The 15,767-nt window shown below is 42.8% G+C and overlaps 1 protein-coding gene across 1 annotated transcript in view; it reads right to left on the minus strand.

Moving 5' to 3' along the window:
* Window positions 1-15,767, minus strand: part of Fut10 (fucosyltransferase 10) — a 67,241-nt gene that overhangs the window by 14,901 nt on the left and 36,573 nt on the right. Inside the window, exon 3 of the mRNA XM_035453317.1 lies at window positions 445-1,280. Coding sequence (XP_035309208.1) covers window positions 445-1,280 — 836 coding nt within the window. The remainder of the gene's footprint in view (window positions 1-444; window positions 1,281-15,767) is intronic.

A 15,767-nucleotide genomic window follows, 5' to 3' on the forward strand; every position in this document is an offset into this window, starting at 1 on the left:
CAAGATGATTTCCTAATGGCAGGCTGTGGGCTTGAGCAAAGGCAGCTGGCACAAATCACAAGCTCCTTAACAACAGAACTGGTGATGGATTACAGGACTGCCCATGCTGGCAGGCGGCAGGCAGACCTCTTAATTTTCTGATTTGGGGACCTTCTCCCCTCTTCTGCAGCCCCATGTGTCAATGCCCAGTGCCTGTAGCAAAAGTATCTTCAGAACTGGAGAGCTTCAGAAGGTCCTGCATTGTAAGTATGCCAGTGTCCCCAGAGAGTAAAGCGATCTTCTACCTTCTTGGGTGGCACACCTCTCTGCTAGAAATGGAGAATGGTGGCAGGCAGCAGCCACAGACAGAAGGTCAACACCACACAGAATGGCAGAGACAGGCCAACCCCCTACACACACACACACACACACACACACACACACACCAAAGTTCCCTTCACTCACCTGCTCCCAGAGCCTACTGTTTTCCCACAGCCTGTGGCAAACCATACACTCAAATGTATCAATGTAGTTGTCCTGGTTGATGTCTTGCACTCCCCACTTCCGTTCCCGCAGAGCTGTCAGAAGTCGATGGTTAGAGATCTCACCCTTCAGCTTCCATTCTACATAGGCCTCATACAATCTATCGTCGCGATCCAGCTGTCGAAGGAAACTTGCCAGCTCTTTGGGGTGAGAAAAGTCTGAAACAAGAATGGCACTTCTGTTACTTGGGAGCCAGTCTGCGATGGTGGGGGAACCGTAATACACAGGCACCACCCCCAGCTTCAGTGGTCTCCAGAACTTCTCTGTGATGTAATCCTCACAGACTGCATTCTCAAATGCAAGGATGAACTTGTACTGGGCGATGATCCTGTAGAAGCTGTCAGCATCCATGGAGGCTGGATTTCTCAATGGCTGAGGAAGCTCTTTGTTTTGTAAACACTGACCATAGGAATCAACTTCAATATAAGCCATCAGCTCACGAACATAGCTGTCCCTGTCTGACGGTGGATCACAGTCTGACTGTACATACACCAAGGGAGCAAGTTTTTCTCTTAGCTTGTTTTTAGACTGCAAAGGAACTAGGTATCTGAGAGACTTCAGGACTTCCACACTTTCCAAGTACTGGGTGGTCAGTGGCAAGTGGGAATGCCTGCTGAACGTGGCTGTATGGTTGAATAAGGTGATGACTGGCTCATGGAAGAGCTTATAGTTGTTTTTGGGGGACTCTTCATGGAAAAGGGCCCAGTCATGATAGGCTTTCCGAGGCAGAGGCAAGCTGTCTATGTTAAAGTCAGTACCTAGGAGGAGAAAATAAAATACAAATGAATCTGTCCAAAGGACATTTGGGATCTCAGGGTAAGATATCATAATATAAAGCAGTGCAATGCTATAAATAAGAAGCGTGTATGTCACAGCTCCTCCCAAGCATCTAGAAGCAAACTGTGAAGCATGAACCCTAAAACCAAACAAGGAAAGAATCACCAAATGTAAGGATTGTCATTTTCATTCTTTAAAAAAAAAGTACGGAGAGGAGTGCTGGGCAGATTTAAACAGAGGCATTATTCTATTGCCTTCTGCAGGTGGTTCTTCATTCCAGAGGCATTGTCTACAAGACAGCACAAGAAATAAAGACAGCAAGATACACAGACAATTCCTTAAAAAGAGAAAAGCAAGGAAAGGAAGCCAAAATGGAGAAAAGCAACCGGGCTGGCAGATTGATTAATCGGGTTAAGAGGGGAGAAATTGTGCGAGAGTAGCCTTAAGAAATATGCAGGATGGATTTCTTTTTAATCCAAAATGATTGATTTCAGCAGAGTGCAGTTGATCAATCTTGGTCAAATGGCAGACAGGAGGCTTTTAAAGACAAAAGCACTGATAATAGCGCTGTGTTACGGACTGCTGCAGGGGTAGGCATGAATTAACAAGTACATCAAAAAATAAAGAGGCATAACAGCTTATAATTAGGAGTGATTCTGGCTTCCATGGATTAATTGGAAAACCTCTGAAATATGATAATATGCAGATAGATGTGATGGATGTGGTCAGCAGTTATTTCCTGACCGGGTGGGTAGAGATCCGCTCAGGAAGAACTAATTTCTATGACTACAAAAGAAAAATTAAGACTTTATCACAATATGGAATTTCTGAATGCTCCTGACAATGATACCATGAATACTGGCTTGAGGTTATTAAACATTAATGTAAGGAAATAGCAAAACCAACACACACACACACACACACACACACACACACACACACACACACACACTCCATCTTCTACCACCTATTGGGGGATTAAAATGTACCAAATGACTACAGCAGTAAAGACTATATAGTCACTGGAGGGCTTGTAAAAATTAGTTGCTTAAATTTAGTTCAAATGCTCTCAAATAAATACAAACTCTTTGATGCCAACAGTACATCAATGAGAAATCAGGTAATAAAAAAAGTCTTTTAGTCCAAATTGGTAAGAATGAATGTGGCAACCAGAAATTGCTTACTCAAAACCTACTGTGCTCACATGGCAGGCAGGGTGAGAGTCCTACGGGTCACCCTGTACCTCCAAGCCAACAGTCCAAGGTCCTCATTAACTACATGGAATTCAACCCCAACTTCACTGCTAGATAATACCCAAATTGGAGGGACCAGTGCTTATTGAGGCAGCAGATATCTACTAGACCTGGCTGACTATGAGGTATGAGCATGACAGACAGGGCATTTCTGACAACACATATCACATGCTGCTGGGACAGACATGCTAGAGGGTCCCTGCAATGCCCAGAATCTGGTGATCTGTTCCCCATCAAGTGTGCAACCCCCTACATGCTGCAAAGCAATGAGGGAACTGAGACATAACCATCTTTGCATTTTGTGACCATGTGTATCAGTGCTGCTCACTAATTCTTTCCTCTTCACTAGTTTTGCCACATGTGATGCCAACTCAATCCAATGACACACTGAGCAGTGTTCCTGAGCCCCACGGTATATGTATTTTTATCATTTGTGACTCAAAACAAAGAAGAAAAAAGGGTTTTAAACCTTTATAGGTGATTTTAGATTAAGTCAGAGGATGCATACTGAACACAGAGAAATTGCCATGAAGACACCTCTATCTCGGTGATGGGCTTGTGTTCTCAGTCACCAGCAAGAGCGACCCATATATGTGTAGCTGGTGTTGGCTATATTTGACATTAAGCAATTCTTTTTAGAATTCTCATCCACACACTTGAAATATAACATACATGGCACAGAAAAAGAGTCTGATGGGGTTGTTCACAGAGGTTAATAGCTATCAACACAGGAAGGCAGGAGGACACGAGGGGAAATCTGGGAAGAAAGGCATTCAACATGATGAAGCTGCTGTTGCTGCTCAGAGAGAGTCTAGCCTGGCAGAGGTCAATGACGGGAAAGGCAGCCCATAACATCAAGTTTCTACCTATGGCATAACAGGGTATGGAGGCCATGTGCCTGGGAGAAAATATTAAACTCCTGCTCAGAGAAAGTACAGGAATGGTACAGATCTGTAGCCTTAGAGGCTGAAAGGGATATGATGAAAATCAATGAGGTCCAAGACACACATCGGGGCCATACTTGTACTCCCAGCATTTGTGGGGCTGAGGAATCCTATCAACTACCTAACAACTGGAAGGTTGAGGACTTCTAGAATTTAGAAAATCGAAGAATCCTATGTAGTACATGAGAGGCTAACATAGAGGGATCAAGGGTTTGAGGTCATCCTGGACTTCATAGTGAAATCCCTGTTTGAAAAAAAAAAAAATACTAGCCAGGTGTTGGTGGTGCATGCCTTTAATCCCAGCACTCAGTACTCGGGAGGCAGAGGCAGGAAGATGTCTGTGAGTTCAAGGCCAGCCTGGTCTACAGAGCTAGTTCCAGGACAACCTTCAAAGCAATACAGAGAAACCCTGACTCAAAAATCAAAAAAAAAAAAAAACCAAAAAACTAGACTCCCTTAATATAGGTGACAATTGTATGACTGGGACAATGCATGAGGCCATTGGCATTGGGTCCAATATCTAACACTAATGCACAAACTGACTTAGTGGAGCCCATTCTATATGGAGAGATACCTTGCCCAGCTTAGACACAGGGGTGTGGGGGTGGAGAGGTGCCTTGGTCCTGCCTCAACTAGATGGTGGGACTGACTTAGTAGACTTCCTAGGGGAGGCCTTACCATCTCCATGGAGCAGATGGGAGAAGGGGGAAGTGGGGGAATGGGATGAATGGGAAGAGAGGAAGGTGGGGGAACTGGGATTGGAATGTAAAAAAAATAAATTAATAAAAAAAGGAAAAAGAACTAAAACACACACACAACACACACATACACACACAACACACACACACACACACACACACACACACACACACACACACACCGGTCTAGAATTAACTATTGGATCAGTCACAAGGGTTTTGAGCAAGGAATTCCTATCCACTAGTTGCCCACAACTAACTCCTCAGTGGCACATGGAAGATTCTTAATCCAGGTCACAGTGGGAAAGCACAACGAAAAAATCTCAACTGCAAGACAGTGTAGGGAGTGGAGGAAGCCCTGACTTTGTGAGGTCCTTAGTGTGTATTGTTGGCATTGGCTTGGCCATATTAAGGACCCTAGCATCAGATGTGTGGGTAAACAGCAAAGCCGTCCCTTCTGATCCACATGCAGATGTTGGCAGATGTTGACAGTATGTGCAGAAATCGCCCTCCATAGCTTTCTCCCCTAGGATCTTTATGGCAGGATGGCTGCTCCCCTACAGAGACTGCTCCTACAGAGATTGGATAGTCCTGTCTCCTGAATACCATAAGCCTCATCTCCTTGTTTTTCTACATATAATACTCTCCCCTAACCCTAAAAAAGACAAACATTGTCCCCTGGAGAAGAGGAAAGGGTCACGATCCCCTGAGCAAATTGAGAGCATGGGAAGAGGGGGGTTGAGCTACCAGAATGAGAAGGAAAGAAGAGGAGGGATACAGAGGTCATGAGGGAGCAGAAAGGTTGAGTCAGGGGAAGAATAGAAGAAAGGATATGTGATAGGTAGGGTTTTAGTTGGGGCGGGGGAGGGTGGTAGGCGAGGACGGGAGGGAGAAGGAAACTGGGATTGTCATGTAAATCAATCTTGTTTCTAATTCAAATAAAAAAATGATAAAAAAAATACTATCCCCTCCTTGTTCAACTGTATATAATATAATAAACACAATAAACTTTGGGGCTACTGCAGTTTCTTCAGCAGAGAGCCAAGACTACCCAATCCCAGCAAATAATGTGTCCATCTAATTTTTTTTTTCCTTCATTCCCTTGCCATCTAGACAAGTATGTCTCTGGAGCCTTGCTATGTGCAGCAGAGCAGGGACACAGAAACCACAAAGCATCCTCCAGTATCCAGAGTGATAAGAGCCTGAGCTCTACTTCTGCTACCTACATTAATAAAGTGCAGCAAGAAGAAAAAACAGCCATACCAAGATTTCTGCGACCACTATGAAGGTCCAGTCATGTTGTGTTGGTGACAGGAATGGGACTGAAATGAGCCTGTTATACTTAAGTGTGCTGTGCCTCTAGGTGAGCTGCTATAGAATCCCAGTGTCAGAAAGGATGATAAACCCCTTACAAGTGCAATCTACAGTAACAAAATCTAAATAAAACAATACCTTGCAGAATCTAAGCAAAACTACATTTGCTCATTCAGAATCAATACACATAGCTGGACACAGTGACATGCACCAATAATCCCAGAATTTGGGGGTCTGAGGGAGAAAGAATGAGTTCAAGGCCAGCCTGGACTCTAGCCTGAATAACACAGCATGACCCTGTCTCCAAAACCAAGTACTAAGAATTTACCTCAATGGCAGAACATTGTGCCTAGCATGCACAAGAATATAAGTTCAATGCCCAGTGCCCTACCCACCCACCCCCAAAAAAGCTAAATGTTCGAGTGTGGAGTTCCTCTTTTCTCCTCTTAATTCTCTTGAGTCTGCAGGGGTAGGAGAACATCCCCATTAGTGAGATATGTCACTTTAATAGTGACATAAAGGCTCTAACTTAGCAGAAATACTTCATGTATCTGCTGTTTTGAAAAGCATTTCCCAGCACTGGGTAGTGGTGGCGCATGCTTTCAATCCCAGCACTGGGGAGGCAGAGGCAGGTGAATCTCTGAGCTCAAGCTGGTGTACATAGTAAGTTTCAGGACAGCCAGAGCTACACAGTCTCAAAGAAAATAAAAACAAACAAAAAGGCATTTCTCTCAATATCGATCCTGAGACATACATGAAATATAACATGACCCTAAATCCCTAAGCACAAACAACATCACATTAAATAAGTCTTCTGTTAATTGTTTCATGCTAAAATTCTCTAGGAAACAGGTTTTAAAATGTCACTATGTACCCATGAGCCACTGACCTAGACTTAACCATTAGAAAACACTCAATCCCCATCAAAATCCCAGCACAATTCTTCATAGATCTTGAATGAACAATTCTCAACTTTATATGGAAAAACAAAAGACTCAGGATAGCCAAAACAACCCTGTACAATAAAGGAACTTCTAGAGGCATCACCATCCCTGACTTCAAGCTCTATTATAGAGCTATAGTCCTGAAAACAGCTTGGATTGGCACAAAAATAGACAGGTAGACCAATGGAATCATTGAAAACCCTGATATGGACCCACACACCTACGTACACCTGATTTTTGACAAAGAAGCTAAAGTTATACAATGGAAAAAAGAAAGCATCTTTAACAAATGGTGCTGGCATAACTGGATGCTGACATGTAGAAGATTGCAAATAGATCCAAGTCTATTGTCATGCATAAAACTTAAGTCCAAATGGATCAAAGACCTCAACATAAATCCAGCCACACTGAACTTCTTAGAAGAGAAAGTAGGTGGTACCCTCGAATGAATTGGTACAGGAGACCATTTCCTGAACATAATGCCAGTAGCACAGACACTGAGATAGACAATAAATGGGACCTCCTGAAACTGAGAAGCCTCTGTAAGGCAAAAGACACAGTTAACAAGACAAAACGGCAGCCCACAGAATGGGAAAAGATATTTACCAACCCCACACCTGACAGAGGGCTGATCTCCAAAATTTACAAAGAACTCAAGAAGCTAGTCACCAAAACACAACTACTAATCCGATTAAAAAGTGGAGTATAGAACTAAGTAGACAATTCTCAATAGATGAATCTAAAATGGCTGAAAGACATATAAGAAAGTGCTCAACATCCCTAGCCATCAGAGAATGCAAATCAAAACAACTCTGAGATACCATCTTACTCCTGTCAGAATGGCTAAAATCAAAAACACCAATGACAGTTTATGATGGAGAGGATGTGAAGAAAGGGGAACACTCCTCCACTGCTAGTGGGAGTGCCAACTCATACAGCCACTTTGGAAATCAGTATGGTGGTTTCTTGGGAACATGAGAATCAGTCTACCACAAGATCCAGCAAGTTCACTCTCAGGCATATACCCAAAAGAAGCCATTCATACAACAAGGAATCTGTTCAACGATGTTCAGAGCAGCAATATTTGTACTAACCAGAACCTGGAAGCAACCTAGATGCCCCTCAACTGAAGAATGGATGGAGAAAATGTGGTACATTTACACAATGATGTACTACTCAGTGGGAAAAAAAAAAACAATGGAATCTCAAAATTCGTAGGCAAATGGATGGAACTAAAGAAACCATCCTGTGTGAGGTAACCCAGGCACAAAAAGACAAACATGGTATGTACTCACTCAGATATGGATTTTAGAGATAGAGTAAAGAATTACCAGCCTACAATCCATACTGCCAGAGAAGCTAGTAAACAAGGAGGACCCTAAGAGAGACATACATGGTTCCCTGGAGAAGGGGAAAGAGTCAAGATTCCCTGAGCAAATTGGGAGCACGGGAAGAGTGGGGAGGGAGCTAGGAGAATGAGAAGAGGAGAAGAGGAGGGATGCAGAGGACATGAGAGAGTAGAAAGGTTGAGTCAGGGGAAGAATAGAAGATAACAAGAACAGAGATACCATAATAGAGGGAGACATTTTAGGTTTAGAGAGAAATCGGGCACTAGGGAAATGTTCAGAGATCTACAAGGTTTACCCCAACTAACAATCTAAGCAATAGTGGAGAGGCTACCTCAAATGCCCTTCCCCAACAAGATAATGAGATTAATGACTACCTTATATGCCATCCTAGAGCCTTCATCCAGTAGCTGATGGAAGCAGAAGCAGACACCCACAGCTAAACACTGAGCTGAACTCTGGAATCCAGTTGCAGAGAGGGAGGAGTGGTGAGCAAAAGGGTCAAAACCAGATTGGAGAAACTCACAGAAACAGCTGACCTGAACAAGGGGGAGCTCACGAACCCCTGGCTGATAGCTGGGAAACCAGCATAGGACTGTCCCAGACCCCCTGAACGTGGATGTCAGTTTGGAGGTCTGGTTAATCTATGGGGCCCCTAGTAGCGAAACAGTATTTATCCCTAGTACACTAATGGACTTTGGGAGCCCACTCCACATAGAGAGATACTCTCTCAGCCTAGACACACTGGGGAGGGCCTAGGCCCTGCTCCAAATGATGTAACAGACTTTGAAGTTCCCCCATGGACAGCCTCACCCTCCCTGGGGAGCAGAAAGAGGATGGGATAGGGGGTTGGTGGGGGGCAGGGGAGGGAAAGGGAACTGGGATTGACATGTAAAACAAGCTTGTTTCCAATATAAATAAATAGATAAATAGATAAATAAATAAATAAATCTACCACAGATCTCAACTACCACACTGGGGACATCACAGCCTACAACAGAGTGTCAGTGCTGGACCATTCCAAAAGGGAGTGGCTGAAAAGACAAGTGAATGATTTAACTTCAGCTCCAGGATAGCATGTACTACAAGAGTGGTACTGAGGGAAGCAAAGGAAATGAAAATACAGTGACCCATAAAGATCTATGGTCACCAGTTTATACAGTCCCTTTTGTGGCCTCTTACGTGTAACAACTTTAGACTCAAGCTTCCATTTCTCTGGGTTATTTTGTGTTTGCTGAACATTGATACATTTATTAGTTCTTTAAACAGCTGCTGATGAGCAGAACTTACACACTCAAGTGCACTGTAAAGGGAAATGTAATTTGGGATCAAGCTGATGCAGGCAAATCATGCCAGATTGCTAACTACAGAGACTGATTTGCAATAGCAATAAAAGGAGTGGCATGCTTTATGGAACGTGTTTATGTGCCTTCCCCCTTCTTTCATCATCCCCACACAAACTGGAGAAAACAGAAGACAACTTGGATTATCGTCCCCACTTAAACCACAAAGGTTGGCTCACTCATCTAGAACTAAAAATCCAGATGAGGAACAGGAGTCAGACTGACCAATGGCAGGAGACTAGAACAATCACTGGCCCCACTGTGACACTGATTCTAGACTGTGAATAAATGAATGAGTATGAATGAATGAATGAATGAATGAATGAATGAATGAATGAATATGGGCACCCTCAAGTGCTCCCACAAAAATACATAACAACTTTAGCACTCTGGTAATATGGCAGACACAGTCTTTGAAAGAAAGCACAGCCAGGCGTTGGTGGGGCACGCCTTTAATCCCAGCACTCGGGAGGCAGAGGCAGGCGGATCTCTGTGAGTTTGAGGTCAGCTTCGTCTCCAGAGCGAGTGCCAGGATAGGCTCCAAAGCTACACAGAGAAACCCTGTCTCAAAAAACCAAAAAAAAAAAAAAAAAAAAAAGAAAGAAAAGAAAAAAAGCACAGCTTAACCTAGAAGAGATTCGCACTTCCCAAAGTGTCCTCCAAACAAAATATCCCTACCATGAAGCCAAATAGCCTAGGAAAAAACCCAGTCCTACCAAAAATACTCAACAAGGAGAATTAAAACTTCCTGAGAAAAGCCATATGGAACAAAGGGAAGCTTGGTCTGTTGTTCAATGAGTACAATGACTGCTACTTTTAAACCCTTTTCCTGTGAATTTTCTTGACTTATCTACACAACTCTATCAGGTTATTTAGTTCTCCCAGGGTTGTAAGCTGTAACCAACACTTTGAAATGACATCAAGGAGAGGATCCTGTCACTGAAAGCTAAGTTCTGAACAATTCTGAATTAGCACATGCACCTCTACAGACACCCTGTCTCTCTAGCCAGCTCAGAAGGGGCTCTGACAGAGAGTCCTCCAGCTAACTGCTAGGCCCATATTCCTCCCTCTCCTCCCACTAATTCTCCCCGAGGCTCCCTTTGCCTGCCCCTTAACCAACTGGCCACCATGCAGGCACCCTCTGTCAATTACACACCTCTGAAAGAGCAGCCAGTGCTCTTAACCTCTGAGCCATCTCTCCAGCCCCTAAAACAAACTTTTTTTAAAGCATGGTACTACATACCCTTAATCCTAGCATACTTGAGGCCTAGACAAGAAGACCAAATGTTCAAGGCCAGCCTAGGCTACATAGCAAGTGAGAATAGCTTGGGACCTGTCTTAAAAAAAAAAAAAAAAAAAAAAAAAAGTCAGGCATGCCTATTATCTCAGCATTCCAGAGGTTAGGGCAGAAGGACCACAAGTTCAAGACTAGCCTGGGCCTCATAGTAAGATCCTGTCTCAAAAAGCTAAAAACAAACACATTGGTTTTGTCAATGATGAAGATTTTCTTTAGAGGCTGGTTAGTATGAGGTGAAGAAGACAGGACAGCGATCTGGTTAACATCGTCAATGTGACAAAATCCTGAGTTACCTAGGTGACAACCCTCTAGCTGTGTCTACGAGTGAGTCTCTGGATTGGGTTGACCGAGTGGGATGATTGTGGGCAGCACCATTCCAGGGGCTGGAGTCCAAAACGGAGAGGAAACTGGGCAGCTGTATTCACCTCTCTGCTCTCACTGTGGATTCCGAATGGCCAGCAGTTGCAAGTTATGGCCAATGTGATTTCACCACTATAACAGTAGCCTTGATCTCAGAACCAAATAAACTCCTCCTTCGTTAAGTGGCTTCTTTCAGAGTTTCTATTCTAGCAATGAAGGTAGCAACTAATATGCTGACTCCCCTTTCATTCACTGGGAGCTACCACAGTTGAGGTACCCCTGTTCTCTTCCTCCCACTGTTGGGACAACTCCAGAAGCACCTCTGTTTGTGGCTTCTGAGGCTTCTCCCCAGCTTTTCTTCCACAGACAACCTCTGTCCTACATCCATCCCTGATGGGGGAGGTCCTTCTGTTATATGTTTGTCTTACTGGTTGATAAATAAATCATTGTTGGCCAATAGGGAAGCAAGTCAGGCAGGACTAGAAGAGGAGGAAGATTCTGGGAAAGGTAGTAAAGAGGAATCACAATGTGATTCCAGGAATAGAGGATGCATGCCACTGGCATCCTCAATAAGATAAGTCTTTATAAAATGTATAGAATAGTATTTATGGTTGATAATTAAGATTGAGATAGCAAATAAGAAATCCAAGTCATTGGCCAACCGCATTGTAAATAGTATAAGACTCTGTGTGTTATTTGGGGGCCATAATGTGGTGGCGGAACTCAGGCGGCTAGCGGAAAGAGTTATTGTTACCCATCCCTGCTAGTACCAGTGGGTACCAGTGGGTTAATGTATTCAAAGCAAACAGTAGAAGCAGGAAGTTGGGGTTCACATTTAGAATGCTTAGATCCTCAAGGGTTTGAGCAAGACTTCTCCTACAGTTGGACCTGCCCCACGCCATGAAAGATCAACCTATGAATATGCATATGGCTACCTCAAACTACAACCCCAGGCTTCATAGCACCAAAGTCTCCCTCCTTGACCAAACTTCATCAAGCTCCCCAAAGAGCCCTTCACAGCCTGATTCTATATTCATCCTGCTGAGTCGAGGTGTTTCAAAGAATCCTGCTATATCAGGTGAACAAGAATCTCCTACCTGGGGATCCTAATTGCCTACACTTGATGTCTAAGATCCCTGCCTGCCTCCATACTCTTGATTTACTCTCAGCCATTTTCCTTCCACTATCCCCACTTTCCTGGTTGACTATAAGCCCCAGCTGTGTTTCCTACATTCATGGTTGAGCTCAGGTTTATGGTAAAGTATCTATCCCCTACTGTAGTAAAGCAAATAAAATGTCTTTCTGGTTTTAGCGAGTATTTAGTACAAAACTTTTATGACCCATAATTTGCTATCACCCTTTGGATAAGCACCAAGCCCTAAGTACATACTAGCAGTACAGCCTGCCCTGGAGACTACAAACCAGGAGAAATACCAGTGTAGACTCTGGAAGTGGACTGATGCTAGGCCTTTGGGGCAGGGAATTCTGGAGCACTATTTCTTGAATGAGATGGTGTGCCAATACTCTATGTTATATGGGACTTCATCCTGCAAACCCGCTACCTCAGAATCTCTGAACAACTGGCCTGCCATTAGATATGGCCAATGGGAACACTGGAGGCTGGAGAGTGAGGTGCAGCCAAGGTCGTCACTCTTCAAGAAGCCACTGCCCCTAGGCTTCACCAGCCCTCAGTGGTTCACTGGAATGGTTTCTTTTCATAGCCTCCTTCTCTCTTGTTCTACCAGTCGGTGCTTCAAGACTGTGCAACTGACCCTCTAATAAAGGTCTGTTGCTTGTCACATCTAGAGTAACTTCTGCCTTCTCATCAGAAGACAAGTGACACAAGGCTCATCTCTACTTTACCTCTGCCTCTTGTTCTTCTGGTCCCTCACTTTTCTGAAAATATTATTTGTTTGTTTGTTTCGTTCACTTGTCTAACAACTTGTCGGCACCACTGGGCTTTTATATCCCGTAGCACATCTGGTGAAATGTGGAAACATAAAAATGCATGCTTCCTTTTTATATAAAAATATAATAAAAAAGAAATGTCTTTATGAAAGAGCCATCAAATTACTTAAAACAAAACAAGAAACCCACATTTTTTCACTCCTATACTACATTATAATTCTCCTCTGAGATATGAGTGAAAACATACAGGACCCTAAGATCCATGTAGCAACAGACAGATTAAAAGTTTTCAAAGGAAAACTTTATCAGGGTAGAGTCAAAAAGATGGCTCAGCAGGTGAAGGTGCTTGCCGCCAAGTCTGAGGACTTAAGTTTGATCCCCTAGCCCTACCTGGTGCAAAGAAAGAACTGGCACCCAGGAGTTGTCATTAATTTATGTGTGTGCCCGTGGCACAAGCATGCTTTCCATTCCCTGCATACATGCAGTCACATGTACACACACACACCAAATAATAAATGTAAAAAAGATTAAAGTCATGTTAACATCCTTCCATGAACCACATCCATATTGCTCATATGTGCAGTCATCATAAATGGAGTCAGCAGTACTAACTGAGAGAGGCACAACCACTCCCACAGAGCACAGATAGGCTAGGTCCTACTAATTGGACATTAAAACTCTGGAACTTCAAAGAGAAACAAAATGAGCCCCAGGGGATCTTATGGTGGTGATGCAAATGTTAAACCATTAGCTGAAATTCAAACTAGAGTATGATGCATACACTCAGCCACTGCAGAAGAAAGAAAAGAGTAATTATGTCTGACTAGACTGGTGTTGAACTATTGACAAGTACACAGAAAACCTAGTAATCAAAGACTTAGGCTCAGTTGCTAGCTCAAGACAAACAAGAGAAGCAATCATTGTATTCTCTGGTTTAACTATGAATAAAATAATCTGCATCATGATGATGATAATGTAAGGAGTGACTACTGATCTACCAAGCATGGTAATTAACCATATAGAAGGGAGGAATACAGGAAGACTCAGCATGGCTGTTAACAGGAATGAGTGAATAAATTAATGCTCCTCTTGCAAGACAAGCAGTAATTGGACAATGCTTAATTCTGAAAATTAAGACAAGATGCTATCAACTGTCACACAGATACTGATCAGAAATATGAAAATCTGAAAAAGGGGATAATGTTTTAGAACAAAGGAAAACTGTTTCACGTAAATTGAAGCATGTATAGCTGTGAACCTGGCACTGTCGATGTAAACAGCAGAGAGCATTTCCACACTGCTGCACTCAGAGCTGCCCTGTTCTTTCGATGGTCACATGGCACTACTCCACTGTGTATAACACAGTCATGTTATACAAGTTCTCCAGTTTGTGAGGATACATCAACAGTATGAAAGGGGAATCAAGAAAACACTCTTTTCACAATTTAGACAGGCACACTGAGCCCTAAAGCAGCTATCTTCAATCACAAATAAAATTTCAGTGTGCAGTATCTATCTGTCACAGAACCTTGGGTAAAAGTATATTCTAGTTAAGTCAAAACCTAATACTAAGTCACTCTACAGTCTAATCAAGATACCAATGACTCACTTTTTTCAAAGCAAGTCTATCCAGCAGGTACATTATAAATTGCCAAGTCATTTTGCCCTACTCTTAACCTTATCTAGAAGACTAACAAAAATGAATTAATTCTCCAAACCTGTGGTTTTAACTCCATTTAATCATGGTAAATCAATCTCTCTCTTTCTCTTCCTTTATCTCTCTTTCTCTTCCTTTCTCTCTCTTTCTCTTTCTTTCTCTTCCTTCCCCCCCTCTTTCTCTCTCTCTCAAGAAAGAAGCAATGCAGAATAAAGCACTGTTCTCCCATGTCAATCACATCTATAATAACTCCAGTCATATCTCATCACTCAAGTAACAGACTTGATCAAGGATCTGAGATCCACATTAAGCATCTCCATGAATTTCACCTTAGAAGCCCAGATCTAATGCTATAGACAAGACTCAACTCTTTGTCAGCAAACAAAAAGCAAGGTGGTAAAAGTGTGTAAAACAGCAGAAGACACATATTTTCAAATAGCTTTTCTTTAACTGCTCTCATGAAATGTCTAGTACTAAAGCATACATTACTACCACAAATTTTATTGAACTCAAGTGTGTGTGTGTGTGTGAGAGAGAGAGAGAGAGAGAGAGGGAGAGAGGGAGAGGAAGAGAGAGAGAGAGAGAGAGAGGAGAGAGAGAGAGAGAGAGAGGCGGGAGAGAATAAAAAAGGAAGCAGAAGGGAAAAACAGCATTATCCATATTCCTCACTCCCCATGTAAACTTGGGGGCTTTTCCCCATAGCATGTGTTTTGTGTATGTCAAGGGAAGGGGGCATATAATATATATATATATATATATATATATATATATATATATATGAGCAAGTGTGTTTGTAGAGATAAATGAGAATATATTCTCGCTGGGCGTTGGTGGCACACGCCTTTAATCCCAGCACTCGGGAGGCAGAGGCAGGTGGAACTCTGTGAGTTCGAGGCCAGCCTGGTCTCCAGAGCAAGTGCCAGGATAGGAAGCTACACAGAGAAACCCTGTCTCGAAAAACCAATATAGATAGATAGATAGATAGATAGATAGATAGATAGATAGATAGATAGATAGATAGATAGAGAATATATTCTCAATTCATCAACAGGGCCACTATTAACAAGTCTGTGTTCTCTCAATATCTCTCTCTCTCTCTCTCTCTCTCTCTCTCTCTCTGTGTGTGTGTGTGTGTGTGTGTGTGTGTGTGTGTGAGAGAGAGAGAGAGAGAGAGAGAGATTCCTTTACAATGTGTGTATTCGTCACTGTGACTGGGTTAATAATCAAACTGACGAGCCAAGAGATGGACTGGTAGAGATTAGGCAGGACTTGCAGAAAAAAAAGAGAGTGTGAAGAAGAGTTTCACAGAATTGTGAGAGACACAGACAGAAGTCACACTGAGAAAGTGTATCTAACCATGTGGTGGAACACATATAAGAAATACAGGTTAATTTAAAATGTAAG

The sequence above is a fragment of the Cricetulus griseus genome (assembly GCF_003668045.3).
Source record: "Cricetulus griseus strain 17A/GY chromosome 1 unlocalized genomic scaffold, alternate assembly CriGri-PICRH-1.0 chr1_1, whole genome shotgun sequence".
NCBI classification, from domain to species: Eukaryota; Metazoa; Chordata; class Mammalia; order Rodentia; family Cricetidae; genus Cricetulus; species Cricetulus griseus.